General features: G+C 54.3%; 4 protein-coding genes across 4 annotated transcripts; 2 read left to right on the top strand and 2 right to left on the bottom strand.

Moving 5' to 3' along the window:
- Positions 1 to 4: 4 nt before the first annotated feature.
- On the top strand, positions 5 to 1,296 carry A1O1_08499 (malate dehydrogenase, NAD-dependent; the record flags this gene model as incomplete). Its single annotated transcript, XM_007729359.1, has 5 exons — positions 5 to 49; positions 107 to 217; positions 304 to 397; positions 458 to 1,065; positions 1,159 to 1,296. 5 exons carry the CDS (start codon positions 5 to 7, stop codon positions 1,294 to 1,296), a joined length of 996 nt encoding a protein of 331 aa, XP_007727549.1.
- A 365-nt stretch (positions 1,297 to 1,661) lies between these two features.
- On the bottom strand, positions 1,662 to 2,597 carry A1O1_08498 (uncharacterized protein; the record flags this gene model as incomplete). Its single annotated transcript, XM_007729358.1, has 2 exons — positions 1,662 to 1,880; positions 2,010 to 2,597. 2 exons carry the CDS (start codon positions 2,595 to 2,597, stop codon positions 1,662 to 1,664), a joined length of 807 nt encoding a protein of 268 aa, XP_007727548.1.
- A 1,109-nt stretch (positions 2,598 to 3,706) lies between these two features.
- Positions 3,707 to 9,400, bottom strand: A1O1_08497 (uncharacterized protein; the record flags this gene model as incomplete). The annotated part of the gene is made up of 1 exon (XM_007729357.1): positions 3,707 to 9,400. The coding sequence occupies one exon, from the start codon at positions 9,398 to 9,400 to the stop codon at positions 3,707 to 3,709; it is 5,694 nt and encodes a 1,897-aa protein (XP_007727547.1).
- Positions 9,401 to 9,995: 595 nt separating this feature from the next.
- On the top strand, positions 9,996 to 13,721 carry A1O1_08496 (phospholipid-translocating ATPase; the record flags this gene model as incomplete). Its single annotated transcript, XM_007729356.1, has 1 exon — positions 9,996 to 13,721. One exon carries the CDS (start codon positions 9,996 to 9,998, stop codon positions 13,719 to 13,721), a length of 3,726 nt encoding a protein of 1,241 aa, XP_007727546.1.
- Positions 13,722 to 14,869: the final 1,148 nt, after the last annotated feature.

Raw genomic sequence — 14,869 nt, 5'->3', positions numbered from 1 at the left:
CAAGATGGTGAAAGCTGTTGTGCTCGGTGCCGCTGGAGGCATTGGCCAGGTACGCGTTACAGGTTGTCGGAACAGAAAGAGACCATTGCTGACCTGTGCTGTATAGCCATTGTCCCTCCTCTGCAAGATGTCCCCTCTCATCGATGTACTTTCCTTGTTCGATGTGGTCAACTCTCCTGGTGTCGCGGCCGATCTGTCTCACATTGCCACGAAAGCGGTATTACCCCCCATCTCGCTCGAAACGACTTCCGGATCTACTCTAACAAATGTGCACAGCATGTTGAGGGTTTTGTCGCGGCCAAGGGTGACTTCAAGGGAGAGCAGCAAGAGACTGAAGATGCGAAGAAAGCAGCCTTGTCAGGTGCAGACATTGTCATCATCCCCGCCGGTGTCCCACGTACGTCTTAAGATCTACATGCCAGTACACGAACCCTGACTGACATTTGTTGTCCACAAGGCAAGCCTGGTATGACCAGAGATGACCTCTTCAAGATCAATGCTGGTATCGTCAAGGACCTCATCGTTGCCTGCTCCAAATACTGCCCCAAGGCATTCATCTTGGTCATCTCCAATCCTGTCAACTCGACTGTCCCCATCGCCGCTGAAGTTCTGAAAGAAGCCGGCGTCTTCGACCCGAAGAGACTCTTTGGTGTCACCACGCTTGACGTCGTCCGTGCCGAGAACTTCGTCGCCGAGCTCCTAAACCAGAAAGACTCCAGCAAATTCAACATCCCGGTTGTCGGTGGCCACTCTGGTAACACAATCGTGCCTCTGTTCAGCCAGACTCAGCCTTCAGTCGACATCCCGGCCGACAAGCTCGACGGATTGGTTCATCGTGTGCAGTTCGGTGGTGACGAGGTCGTCAAGGCCAAGGATGGTGCCGGCTCCGCAACCCTGTCCATGGCATATGCTGGTTTCAGATTCGCCGAAGCTCTTTTGAAAGCCGCCAAGGGCGAGAAAGGCATCGTCGAGCCAACATTCGTCTATCTGCCTGGCGTCGAGGGCGGTGATGCTATAGCCAAGGCGACTGGCTGTGATTACTTTGCCGTTCCTGTTGAACTGGGCGTAAGTCTTCCAAAGACCTTCTTCCTTCCCTTTCCATCCATCTCTGCCCACCATCCGTTCCTATCTTGAACAAGCATGCTAACCTCTTTTTAGCCGGGCGGAGCTGAGAAGGCGATCAACATCGTCTCCAAGGCCAACGACTACGAGAAGAAGTTGTTGGATGAAGCAACCAAGGCTCTCAAGACCAACATTGAAGCTGGTGTCAACTTTGTCAAGGGCGCTTCCAAGTAGGTGTAGCCGCCTCTCATTGCGTGCCGATCGCCTGACTTCGATTCGCAGGTAGGACGTGAGCGAGTTCTGACCCAGAATGAGCCTGCCTGCCACGGAGCTCTCCATATTCCCCGGCCTTGAGAGAAAGAACAGCAACCACGGAAACTGACATGGAGATCCGGAGCAGATTATGAACATGTCGTTATTAGCGGATTTTCCCTTCGACACGGTTTCATATTTCCTGGGCTCTGTTCTGCAAAGTGACTAGAGGGTAGTTTCACGCCTCATGCACAATACTCAGGGTCTTGAGAGGAATGCATTTTACCTGCGTGGCCAGGGTTCACGATCCACATATTGTGACTATTTCCTGCGATTGCTCGTCTTATTCACTTGGCCGAGTGCGTCTTGATTTGAAACGTGGCAGCGGGCAGCTCGGTCGTTTCTGCCTGGACAGTTGCTTTGATGCCCAAGCTCGACAGGACACCTCGAATGATCCCGCACGGAAAATAGAGATGTGGCTGCGCCCTTGCTACAGCCTCGGCAGGATTAGCCATGCTCATCCTCGAAAACGGCCTGAATCTGCTATCTGTAAGAACGAAGACACCCTGGAAAGCAAGTAGACAAGTTAGTATACTTGTCCCGAACGGGTATCAGGGGGCATTGTCGTGGTCGCTCCACGACACCCACGAGGATGGAGTCTAGTGAGTCAACCTCACATCGCCGCAAACACGTACCCGATGATTTGTCTTGAGATTATCGATTTGCTTTTTGAACACCACCGTCCACAGATCCTTGCACAAGAACTTGATCACGTCCAACTGATCCGTGAAGCGCGGCCGGTCACGCGAGAACCGCTCGCTCAGACCCTCGCCGACCCGGAACCCCAATCTTTCCAGGCGCACGTACACACTGTCCCTGAAGATATCTGTTTCTGGCAATCCATCTGCGGCGAGAGTCAAGGCCCCGCCCATCGACGTCCCTAGTGGTGTAGCTGTTCCATTCGTAGCGGTGGTGGTGGATGTAGAGGTAGAAGTTGAAGTGGTAGTAGTCGTCGTAGGAGGAAGAGGCGCAGCAGACGCAGAGGAAGGAGGTTTCGTCGACGTCGTCTGCGCCCCGGTAGTAGGAGCGGAGGTGGTAGACGCCGCAGATGACGGCGCCGGCGCAGGTTTATCGAGCGACGCTTCGAACGATCGAGCCATGCGCTCAGCCAGCGGGACGAGCTCGATCAGCAGGAGGTCGAAACACGAGATATTGACCAGCGCCGAAGAAGCCGCGTCCAGAAGGAAGGTGTCGGGCGAGGATGTCGTCGTTATTGTGGCCATTGCCTTTGCCTTTGCTTTTGCCCTTGCCGGACGCTTGTATGTTTCAATTGGACCAGACCAGACCAGATCAGACTTGGTTTCAACGACTACAGCAACAATACCACCAACAAAGAAACGAGAGACGTGTCTGTCGCTGCCGTCGTGCCTCGGTCGTGGCAGGTGGCTTTGCCTAGGCGCGACAGGATGGAGACTCTATACCGAGGACCGCAGAAAGATGTAGGATCGTCGTCGTCGTTAGAGAGGGAGGTACGTAAGGAGCGCGAGCGGAAAAGTATTAGGAACGGTTAGGCAGGCAGGTGTGGTGCCAGGTATGGTTATGAGCCCGCTTCCTCGGCCTCCATTCGACGTCTGAAAGGTAGGTAAGGTAGATTCAAGCCGTGATTTGATGTGGAAGGTCTATCGATAGCGGTGCTCCTCATGGGAAACCGAACGTCTGGTCAAGTATAGAAAAAGTAATTGTAATTGTAATTGTGATTGTAGATTCCAATGGACCGGACCGTTCAGCAACCGGCATTTAGCTGATCGATCAATCACTCCTCGACTCCGAATCTGTATGTGACCTGCAGTGCGTCGGCCGTGTCAGGGCGTCGGGGACCACTGTGGGTCTGATCACGTGTCCGGTCCGTCGCAAGGCTGAGGTTCTCCTTTAAATTGAGACTTAGGTACGTAGTAGTAGTAGTATACTTAGTCTAGTGGTCCAACTGAACGTTGGAGGACCGACATACCTGGCCCTCTGTATCTTGTCAAGCAGAGAGGCTATTACTAGTAGCTCTCTTCAGGACACTCAAATTGTGTCATTATCAGTCGGAGCATACAGCGCGGATATCAGCTTTTGTCATACCCTGCCGAGCATATGGAGGAGCAAAGACAGGTTCCTAAGATTATTGATACTCTACCAGCTCCGTTGGATGCTGAGAGCAAGAAAGAACGCATGGAAGGCATCAAGTGGGAATGTGCATTCGAGGCTCCCTCCTATGATCCATTTGTACACATTGCCGACGGGTTATGATATTATTATCGTACAATCAAACAGTCAAGACAGATTTGTCTATCATCATGCACAGGGACTGTAGTCATTCCTCGTCCATTTTCGCCACAGTGCTTGAAAATCATTTGGCCATGACGTCCACATATCGGCCTCCTTTGCCTCCCCTCTTTCCCCCCTTTGCACCTTTGCGCCCCGTCGCTGGCCCGAGGAGGTCATCGATGCTGCTGGCATTGCTAGTGGCTGTGCTGGGACGAGAGCCGGGTCCGGGCGGCGGAGCGAGGCCATGGCTTGGTCCAGCGCCTGGAGGTGGCGTTGCAGTACCGCTCGGTGGACCCGACAACCCTGCAAGCGGTGACGGTGCGTTTGTTGTGAAACTCGGCCCGCCGGCTGGTGTTCCGGTCCTGCTCGATGGCGCCGAAGGCGGAGGCATGGGCATGGGCATGGGCATGTTCGGCAGATTTGGGTTCGAGGTGGGCCCGGATCCCGGGGTCCTAGCATGTCCACCGGGACCCATTGGAGGTGCAGGCGTCCCGCCCATACGCGGAGGCGGAGGTGTGGCGGTCTTCTTCGCGGCATCTGGATTGTCGGGGTTCACCCATTTACCGAGATCTTTGTCGTAGTATAACTTCATCTTCGACTCTCCTAGATTTGCCTTGTACACCTTCGGCTCGGCACCCTTGCTTCCCGAGTCGAGTCCTTCCGCGGCCTTTTTGCCCCCCAACCAAGCACCGAACCAGGAAGACGTCCTTTTGGATTGGTTCTTGTCTTTCGCTTGTGCGGCATCTGCTTCTGCAGCTGCACGGAACGCCGCCTCTGCAGCCGCATCGTTTGCACGTCGACGGGCGTCTTCGTCCTCGCCAGCGGATTGTTTACCTTGAGGCGGAGGAGCTTGAGGTGGTGGCGCTTGAGCAGTCACAGGAGGAAAGTCGTCATCGTCGTCGTCCATGATTGACTTCTTCTTGGGCTTCGTCTCTTTTCGCTCCTCTTCGGGAGAGTCGGGTTCTGGCTCATAGGGGACATAGCCGGATGGAGGTTCGTAGCCGTACGATTGGCTGGAAGGCTCATAACCGTTCTGAACATCGTCCGGCTGCTGCTGGACAGGGGTCTGGGTCCGCTCCTGCTCCTGCTGCACGGGCTCATAGCTACCATAGCCTGCTGGCTCCCGGTCCTGGAAGTTTGAGATTGGCTCTGGTGTATACCCATAAGGTTGTTGGGTATCCTCTTCAGCTGGAAGACTAGGTACATACGTTGGTTGATGCACTGGAGGCGTATTTGAGCTCATGATTTGATTGACGTGATTCGGCATATACGAGGATCTTGGAGGACTTTGAGGATACGAGTTTGAAGGTGGAGATGTAGCGAGAGCCTGGTATGGGTTCGAAGGTGGTGTGGCCTGAGCCTGTTGAAACATGTTCAATGGTTCGTATTGGCGATTCCCGAGGGAGTAAGTGGAAGCAGGCGACCGTTGTTGATCCAGTGAAGGACGTCCTCGAGTCAGCTCCGAAGACGAGCGGGTAGATTGAATGCCGTTGGGAGCATACCGAGACCCTGTAAAAGACGTACTGGGTGGATACGATCCGTACAGATCGGATTGAGAGCCAGTTCTGCTTATAGAAGGCGTGCCAGTGACATTCGCAAATGGCCCGGTTTCCGCGGCGTCCTTGGCCGAGCCTTTGGATTCTGCGTCACTGTCATCACCTACAACGAAACTGCTGAACTTGTTCCAAACGGATCCCGAGACCTTTTCCAGGCTGGGTTTTCCAATCCAGGACGAGGAAGCTTGACTGGGCGTTTGTCTAAGACGGTTCAACAAGTCGTCTAGCTCAGCTAAGAATAGAGGATGATAGTATGGTGATGTTTTCGTGCCAGACTTGAAGGTTGCAGCAATAGCGTCGCAGTATGATTGAGCCTCCGATTTCAAGCCTCCTTCGGCCAGAACCGCCGCCCGTTGTAGTTTGTAGACAGATAAATGCGGCATGAACGAGACTGGTGATGCTGCTGCGAGAACGCTTGTGGCAAATTCGTAGATCTCGGTGAGTAAAATCGCTTCATGATCGCGACCAAAGTCGAACGGTTGTGCTCTATGGTCAGCACCCAGGAGCACAATAGGGGTTTGTTCGTCGTCAACTCCGCCAACAATTACTGGTTTCGCAGGGTTTCTCGAGAAGAGGTAGCAGATATGTGCTGCTTCAATCCGGTGATAGTCCTCTAGCAGCTTCCCGAGCACTGCCAGAGCCTGATGATCACCTTGGCAACGATTGTTCAGAACAAGGCCGAGCGTTTCTTTCCAGCGATTCAACCCGTCAAGAGCATTTCTTGTTGGCCCGGTTGTATCCACTCTGCTCACCATCTGCAGTCCGGCGCGAGCGGAAGGCGGTACGAGCTCATCGATGCTCTCTTCGATATTGCCTCCAAAAATTTCATACAAAGCAGACAATGACTCGGCATTAGTTCCAACGGTCTTGACTTCTTGACGGACGAACTCTCGCACAACCTGGCCCCACACCAATCGATCCATGGTCGAGGATATGATCAGTGCATGCGACCATAAGCGGTTGTCCATAGCGTGGGTTACCGCAGCTTGTCGATCGCCAATAAGAAGGCGCTTCCGCAGAACCTCGACGGCCATGGGATCGACGGACTCGGGATGTATGTTGCCCCCGGCAGGACGATAGATTCCGGATAGCTGTTCGTCTCCCCGATATTGGGTAGCGGACGTTTCATCCAGAGCGTGGACTTCAGGCGCCAAGATCAGGTTGACCGCTTTCAAGGCCGCACCATCGAGAGCACCGTCGTACTCCACGAGAACCCGTACTATCTTCCAAAGCAGTATCTTCTCATGGTGACGTCTTCCCATATCTGGAAGTGATTGATTCGGTGCAGCCTCGGGCATAGAGTCCTCAAGGCCAGATATGTAGTTTGACATCCAGGCCAGGACTTCCTTCTTTTTCGACTTTGATCTCAGCGGGCCGGGAAAGCTGCCGTGCGAGTCGACTTGTGGAAGCATGTCTTTCGTGTTCCTTGTCGACACTTCTCCTGCTGACGCCTTGATTTGAGGTCTGCTTGTACCTGCAGTATATCTGGGAACATGCTTCGGGAAAGTCGTGACTATTGAGCCGCCAAAGCCAAACTTGAACACTGGGGCGCCTTTCCAACGTTCCAAAGGATCAAATTGCGTGTCGTCTTGTGGTCGCACGAACTCCAGTTCCGGCACTGATCCTCTTGGATGAACATCTGGCCTTGGTGGGACGGAATCAAATTGTGTCAAAGACCGGTTCAATGGCGGTTGACCATAGGCTGAAACTGGACGATCAATTGCATCGTTGTTATAGATAGGAAAGCCTGGCTGTGGTCGGTACCTGGACGGAGATTGTGTCTGTGATCGCCGCGGAGGTGGTAACCGTTCGGGAGGAGGACGCCGTGGTGGTGAGCCAACAACATTGGGCTCGGCAAGACTGATACCTTCGTGGATTGGCATACTATGGGGCGAAACAAACCCGGTAGTGGACCCTTGACGGGGTTTGGGTATCTGAGTCGGTGGAATTGGCACACCATTCGCACTTTCATCGATGGAACTCTTGTGGTATGCAAGAGGACTGGACGTACGAGGCTGGAAAGCGAGGATGTTGGCAGTCGAAGGGGGGTGAGGAGGAGGTTGTGACACATATCTATTCGGCGCCGTCGGTGGTGCCTGAGACGGTGGAGTTGACGTGGGCTTGGAAGCATACCGGGGTGCAATATGTGTGGAAGAGGTTTGAGATGGAGGCGCCGGGGAATACCTGGGAGAAGGCCCAGTCCGCGGAGGTTGGGCTGAATTGACAGGTGCTGGCGAATATCTCGCGGCCAAGGTCGAGGGCGCCGGAGCAGGTGGCTCTAGTGGCACGTTTGCATACGGATCAAGGGGCTCGGGCGCACGAAGCTGATACTGCGCATAGGGATCAGAACTGCGAGGAGGAGATTGTGTTGGTGGAGGTGATAGAGGCATGATGGGCTGACTCTGCGGAAGACTTTGTGGCGGAGGAACGGAGGCAGGTTGGTGCGGAACGTGGCTCGTATGATGCCTCGGTTTGAAGCTGACGGGCAGTTCCACAAAAAAGCTCGAAGAACTTGACGCAGGCTTCGGTCTCTCGGGTTTGGCAGGCTGTTCAAACGCCGAGACACTCCGAGGAGGAAGTGCTGGTGAAGGCCCCGGGGGAGGCAGAGGTATCGATCCGGACGCGGTTGCTGGGGGAGCATATGGAGAAAAGGGTGACTGGAGAGGGTATTCAGATAGGCTGCTAGTCCTCGGTGGCGGGGCCACAGGCCGCGTCGTCTGAACAGGTTGAGGAACATGCGCTCTCCGTCTGGGTTTTGCAATATCCATCGGTAGATCGTAGGGCGACTTGTAACCATCCTTGGCCTGGTCCACAAAACTCTGCGTGCGTTGAGTTGGAGCGTCTGTCTGTAGATGGGACTGAAACGAGCCTAAGGGAGCTAGTTGCGGTCTGGAGAGGCCAACGCTGTTGTGCGTGGTAGGTGACAACTGAAAGAGGTCTGAGGTGGATGGCTGATGAGGAGCATAAGCAGTCGTTGGCCGCTGCGGTCGAATGGGATTCTGTTGGATGGTAGAGTTGGAGGGAGGCTGTGGTGTAGAAATATCAAGCTTGTCGTCGGGCAGTGTGGCAGAGTCTTGTAAGGACGCAATGAAAGACGAGGGAGAACCAGGCTCAGACTCCGGGAGGAGATCATCCGCGTCTTCGACCAGAAACTCATCGTCCGCAAGTGCGGCCGCCCACATTGCATCGACTTCTTCCGCCGGCGGGTTATCAGGAGCCGCATTCTGCGCCTTCGCCACCTCATCAAAGAACGAAGGCTCTGCCTTTTCCGCTGGAGGGGCAGTCCCTGATTTTTCCTCAGTGGAAAAGTGCAGGGAGTCCAGTACTTGCGTAGTGGATTTCCTGTCAAGATGACGAGGTTCGGAATCAGTTGTGGAATCGTTGATGCTGGAGAAGAACGCCGCTTCTTCATCGTCGGCTGCCGTCTCGAAGGGATTGGTTGAAGGTTCGTCATTTGTATGATGCCCGTTTTCGACAGCTTTTTCTTCGGTGTGTATCAAAGGGACGCCTTCCTCAAAGCGTTCTGCCACCTCATCAGGTGCTTCCATGTGCTCTGGCACCGTCCAAGGCTGTGAGTCACGGTTTGTTTCATCACTATCATCAAGCCAATCCAAGGCCCGCGGCTCTGCGACAACCCCGTTCTGCTCTGTGACCTGGGGTTGCTGCGTTTCTTTGTTCGTTATTTGCACGGGTTCCTCATGCGCAGGCTCGTCATTGCGGTTGTCCGAAACTTCAGGCGTTGAGACGTCAGGAAACGTCGCTGAACGATGGACGGTGTCTAGAATATGGGATGTATCCAATCGCTGTATTCCCCAAGCAGGATCCAAGCGCTCATCGTCGTCGTCGGACGGTAGCTCATCACCCCCGTTGCCCACGGTGACCGAATGATATGCCCATGCCTGAATTGGTGAAGACGACAATGGTTCGTCCGCATGCTGCTTTGTCCCCATTGTGTCTGATTCTACCATTGCCCGGGCTGAGGATGATCCCTCCACCGTAGCAACATCAGCATCTTCTTGCACCACGACTGGCGTTGGTGGGATTGTTTGCGTCTCGATACTGACGGAACCTCTTGACTTCGTGTCCAGGTGGCTATCGGCGTGGAACTCATGGTCATGTTCTTCAAGTGTTTCGGGGCGCAATGCAGGCTGCCAGTGGCCGGATCCAGGAGGAGCTGATGTCACGGTAGAATCATGGTTATCAGGGTATGTGGTCTCCATCTCGACTGGTCAAGACGAGCAATAGTAAAGCTGGCCGAGATCAGCAGGGACGGAGAGGTAGGCGGCAGCAAGTGTCCGCACATATACACTGGGAAGGGAGGTGACGTTCTCAGTGACTCCTTTGATAGATGACCATCCTGATCAAGGTGTCTACCAGCGCAGCAAAAGTGTAGATGCTGCGCAGTTCCGACGTGAATGTGAATGTGATGATGAAAGATGTTGGAGGCCAAGTTGTTCTAGTTCTCGAGACACTCAGACTTGCGACGTGGAGTTACGGCTCGGCGCGCAGCCTGCGTTGTGTACATTATTATTGCTACAGTACTACAGTACTACGTACCTAATATATCACTCAACAAGAGTACCTAGTATTAACGAAGAGCACTTTCATTGACTCAACACATCTGCACCCTTTGCTGAAAAACCAGCTGCCTGAATCCGACCTTCGTCTCCTTGCCTACGAACGCCTTAAAAGTCTCAACCTCCCAACAACCAGCGTGACGGAAATGCGATCTATTCCGATATTCTAGCCGGCTGAATCAACTCATTGAACCAGACTGCCGTCCAGGGGCCAATCTGAGGATGATCAGTCGAGACAATGTCCCGCCCAAGACCGTACCAGACTGTGGGAGACGCAGACTCTGCTTCCGAAGATGATCTCGACTTAGACGAACTCGATCCCGCGGTCTATAGCCCGGATCTCACTGCCACCAAGGGAGGCTCCAATGCCAGCGGCCGGTCCGGAAACGCTTCCTCCAACATCCCACTACAAAGACTACACAAGTTTGGGGCGAGCAATCTATGGCGTCCAAAGGGTCGGCAAAATAATGTGACTTTGGAGGATGAAGATACAGAAAGGTTACTGGGCAGCTGGACGGGACAGTCTCCAGGAAACGGACACCTCAGGAGTTGGTCGGACGAGCGAGTTGGCTGGAACGTCAGACAAACAACCCGTCAAGATACCGTACCACCGAACGGTCCATTTGGCCGTGATGGCCCCTCTCGTCGACCGAGTATGCGTCAAAGCGTGCAGTTGTCGGATTTCGTCAGGCAAGAGCTTGCAGACATGCGGGAGCATCCAGACATAGACAACAAGGAGTCCCGCGAGATCAACGTCGGCTATGTACAGAAACGGCGATTCCCAACGAACAAGGTGTCCAATGCCAAATACACCGCCTGGTCTTTCCTTCCTCGGACGCTGTACAACGAGTTCTCCTTCTTCCTGAACATCTATTTCCTCCTGGTGGCTTTATCTCAAATCATACCATATCTGCGGATCGGGTACATGTCGACTTACATTGTACCACTGGCGTGCGTACTGAGTATCACGATCGGGAAGGAAGCCATAGACGATATTGCGCGCAGGCGGCGGGACGCCGAGGCAAACTCGGAGCTTTTCACCGCTTTGTCTTTCCCTGATACAGCGAGGCAGCAGAACCCCTCCAACAGTCCGGTCGAGGTCCAGAAGCGATCTCGGGATATCAAAGTCGGAGACGTCTTAAAGCTCGAAAAGAATCAGAGGGTGCCAGCAGACGTTGTCATTCTTCAGAGCAAGCTGAGCGAGCAACTTCACCAACTGACAACTAGTGACAACGGCGATGGCTCTGCGGCTCCCGCGGCCCAGGCTACAGGGGAGACGTTTATCAGAACTGATCAGCTTGACGGTGAGACAGACTGGAAGCTTCGCCTCCCAAGTCCGTTGAGTCAGGGCCTGGCCCTGCGCGACTTTCGACGCTTAAAGATCACGGCTGGTGCCCCTGACAAGAAGGTCAACGAATTTGTTGGGACTCTTGAACTCAGGCCCAGTGAGAATGCGGCCTATGACCCTCATGTGTTGAGAGAAGATCCTGCCGAAGCGGCATCGGATTCGGTTGATCTGGCTCGAGCGGCGCATAGCAAACCCCAGTCTGCACCTCTCACAATCGACAACACGGCTTGGGCCAATACAGTGGTGGCATCAAGCACTACGACCTATTGCGCCGTTGTGTACACCGGCCGGCAAACCCGGTCAGCATTATCCACCGCCCCGTCACGGTCCAAGACAGGCCTACTGGAGGTGGAAATCAACAACTTGACCAAGATACTCTGTATCATGACGCTGACTCTCTCCATCGTTCTTGTCGCACTCGAAGGCTTTGAACCATCGAACAGGAAGCCATGGTATGTGGCCATCATGATTTACCTGATCTTATTTTCGACCATCATACCCATCAGTTTGCGCGTCAACCTCGACCTTGGCAAGTCAGTGTACGCGTATTTCATCGAACATGATAAAGGCATTCCGGACACCGTGGTTCGCACGAGCACAATCCCAGAGGATCTTGGTCGAATCGAATACCTGCTGTCGGACAAGACTGGAACTCTCACCCAGAATGAAATGCAATTGCGCAAGATCCATGTGGGTACAGTCGCATATGCGGGCGAAGCGATGGAAGAAGTGGCAGCCCACGTTGAGGAAACCTTCGCGCCTGGCAACGATCAACGCTCCAGAGTGACGGGGCCAGGGTCTACAACAAAGACCCGTCGAGAAATCGGCATTCGAGTCCGCGACCTCGTGCTTGCTCTAGCCTTGTGCCACAACGTTACTCCCACAACAGACGAGGTTGATGGCGAGAAAGTGGTGTCATATCAAGCTGCTTCGCCGGATGAAATAGCAATCGTGGAATTTACTGAAAGTGTCGGTCTTCGCCTCCTGCAGCGGGACCGAGAGCACATCGTCCTCCAAGCCGTGAGCACCAGCCGAATCGTGATCCGGGCCGAGATCAAAGACATTTTCCCTTTCACTTCGGATAGTAAGCGCATGGGAATCATTGTGCAGATATCGTCGGATATCCCGGGCCTGGCAGGCGCCGATGAACTGTGGTTCTTCCAGAAGGGCGCCGACACTGTCATGTCATCTATTGTGGCTGCAAATGACTGGCTCGACGAAGAAACTGCGAACATGGCTCGAGAAGGGCTGCGGACCCTGGTCGTGGGTAGGAAGAAACTGTCCCAATCACAATATGACTCATTCGCCTCAGCGTACGCCGACGCCTCCCTTGCACTTCATGACCGTGATGCCCGCATGGCGGCGGTCATCCAAACTCACCTTGAGCACGACCTAGAACTCCTGGGTGTCACTGGTGTGGAGGACCGGCTGCAGAAGGATGTGAAACCATCCCTTGAACTTCTCCGCAATGCAGGTGTCAAGATCTGGATGCTCACAGGCGACAAGATCGAAACTGCCCGTTGTGTGGCAGTGTCCGCCCGCCTCGTCGCGCGTGGGCAACACATCCAAACGATGGCAAAGCTGAAGGCAAAAGGTCAAGCCAAAGACGCGCTCGACATGATGCGCAACCAGATTGAGTCCTGCCTGCTCATTGACGGCGAATCCCTTGGTCTGATGCTCAGCCAATTTAGGCAAGAGTTCGTCTCGGTAGCAGTCAAGCTGCCCGCCGTAATTGCGTGTCGGTGCTCGCCGACCCAGAAAGCGGAAGTCGCCCAACTTATTCGCAAGCACACCAAGAAGCGAGTCTGCTGTATCGGAGATGGCGGCAACGATGTTAGCATGATCCAAGCCGCGGATGTGGGCATTGGCATAGTTGGCAAGGAGGGACGACAGGCATCGCTAGCCGCCGACTTCAGCATCACGCAGTTCTGTCATCTCACGAAACTCCTGGTCTGGCATGGCCGGAACAGCTACAAGAGATCGGCCAAACTCGCCCAGTTCATCATCCATCGCGGACTGATCATCAGCGTGTGCCAGACCATGTATAACATTGCAGGGCACTTCGATCCCAAAGGCCTCTTCAAGGACTGGCTCTTGGTGGGCTATGCCACCGTTTACACCATGGCGCCCGTGTTTTCGTTGGTGCTTGATCGAGACGTCGACGAGCAATTGGCGAAACTATATCCCGAGCTCTACAAGGAACTCAAGTCAGGCAAGAGCTTGAGCTATCAGACCTTCTTCACCTGGGTGCTCGTGTCGGTGTACCAAGGCATCATCATCCAGGGCCTGACGCAGCTGTTGGTAGGAGAGGTTGATGGCCCTCGGATGCTCAGTGTCAGCTTTACGGTTTTGGTGCTGAACGAACTCATCATGGTGGCCGTGGCAGTCACCACGTGGCATCCCATCATGATTGTATGTATTCTAGGCACGGCTGCCGTGTATGCCGCCAGTGTGCCTTTCTTGGGCGGTTACTTCGACCTTGCATATGTTACCAGCTGGAGTTGGGTGTGGAGAGTCGTTGCGGTGGGATCCATCAGTCTTGTTCCTGTCTGGGGAGGCAAGGTGATCAGGCGAATGTGGAAGCCGCCCAACTATCGTAAAATCCAGGGTATATAGCAGCGTGGAGTTGTGGATCACGAATTGAGCATTGTGGACATTCTACCGAGCCGTGTCATCACCAGTAGACTGGGGCGTAACCATCATGTGCTGTAACATCGGAGGCATTGGAAAATCCTGGTGTTCTGCCATAGAACAACGAGCATTCCGGAACTGCTGCGGCGGGACGGTTGGAGACCTTCGGGCTTTGGCGCGATGCGATTCGATACCAGAGTAAACATGCAGCGTTCCTTGTACAACTTGAAAGGGACCAGTCGTTGATGACCCAGCGATGTCTGACCTTTTGTAATCACCCGGGCCAAGCTGCCTGCTTGAGCTATCTTCCAACTCGCCAGAAGGCTCCTTATCAGACCGCTTTCCATCAGGGTGGCCTTGCTAGCCGATTTTAGCACGTCTCCATCCGAACCAGAGCCGATTGGCGATGTGGGTGGACGGCACGACACGCGGGCGGAGATCGGGTCAATTCTGCTCCAGCACAATGTTTTGGCGGTTGTCGTGGAAGGTCTTGTGTAACACCAGCCAAGTCGTTGAGCTTCCAGAGTATGTGATGAGGATAGGCACAGCTACCAAACGTCCTCAAGCCATCCTGGTGCTACCTGCATCGTTTGACGTGCATCTGGACCGGGAAGGCCAGTCCCAGGAATTTGGATCATGGGCGGGTGTTGTTTGTTTGGTGCTAGGCCGAAAATGACGTTCGGTGAGGCCCCCATCACCCGGTCTATTTCTGCATGGGGTTTTCTGCGTACGCAGGCTGGTGCCCGCAGAGAGGGGCCTGCCACTGAACGTGGTGACCTGACGCCCGGCCTCTCGTGGAGAAAGGCACATTGATGCAGCCGAGGCCACTGCAAGCAACCGACTGACGAAGGACAGCGAGGGGGACGATTTCAGTAGAGAGGTAAGTGGCCGTGGGTGCGCAGAGCCGAACTCTTGCCAACAGATCTGGATCGAATTGATGCTGCAGGCGGAACGTTCAACCTGGAATCCTGACGACAAGTTGTTCAGCCTGGAAAGACCACCCTTGCGGGAGTTGCATTAGTCCGGCCTGGGATCGTTCGGGTTGGTTGGGATGCTGATGAAAGGATGTGGGTTTCCGAGGGAAGCTGGACAGCTGCAAAGAGGCGGCCTGCAATCAGCGAGTCTCAGGATCT

Source organism: Capronia coronata (assembly GCF_000585585.1).
Source record: "Capronia coronata CBS 617.96 chromosome Unknown acBCG-supercont1.8, whole genome shotgun sequence".
In the NCBI taxonomy this organism is placed as follows: Eukaryota; Fungi; Ascomycota; class Eurotiomycetes; order Chaetothyriales; family Herpotrichiellaceae; genus Capronia; species Capronia coronata.
The sequence above is the reverse complement of the archived record's forward strand: the minus strand, read 5'-3'. Positions and strand labels throughout refer to the sequence as shown.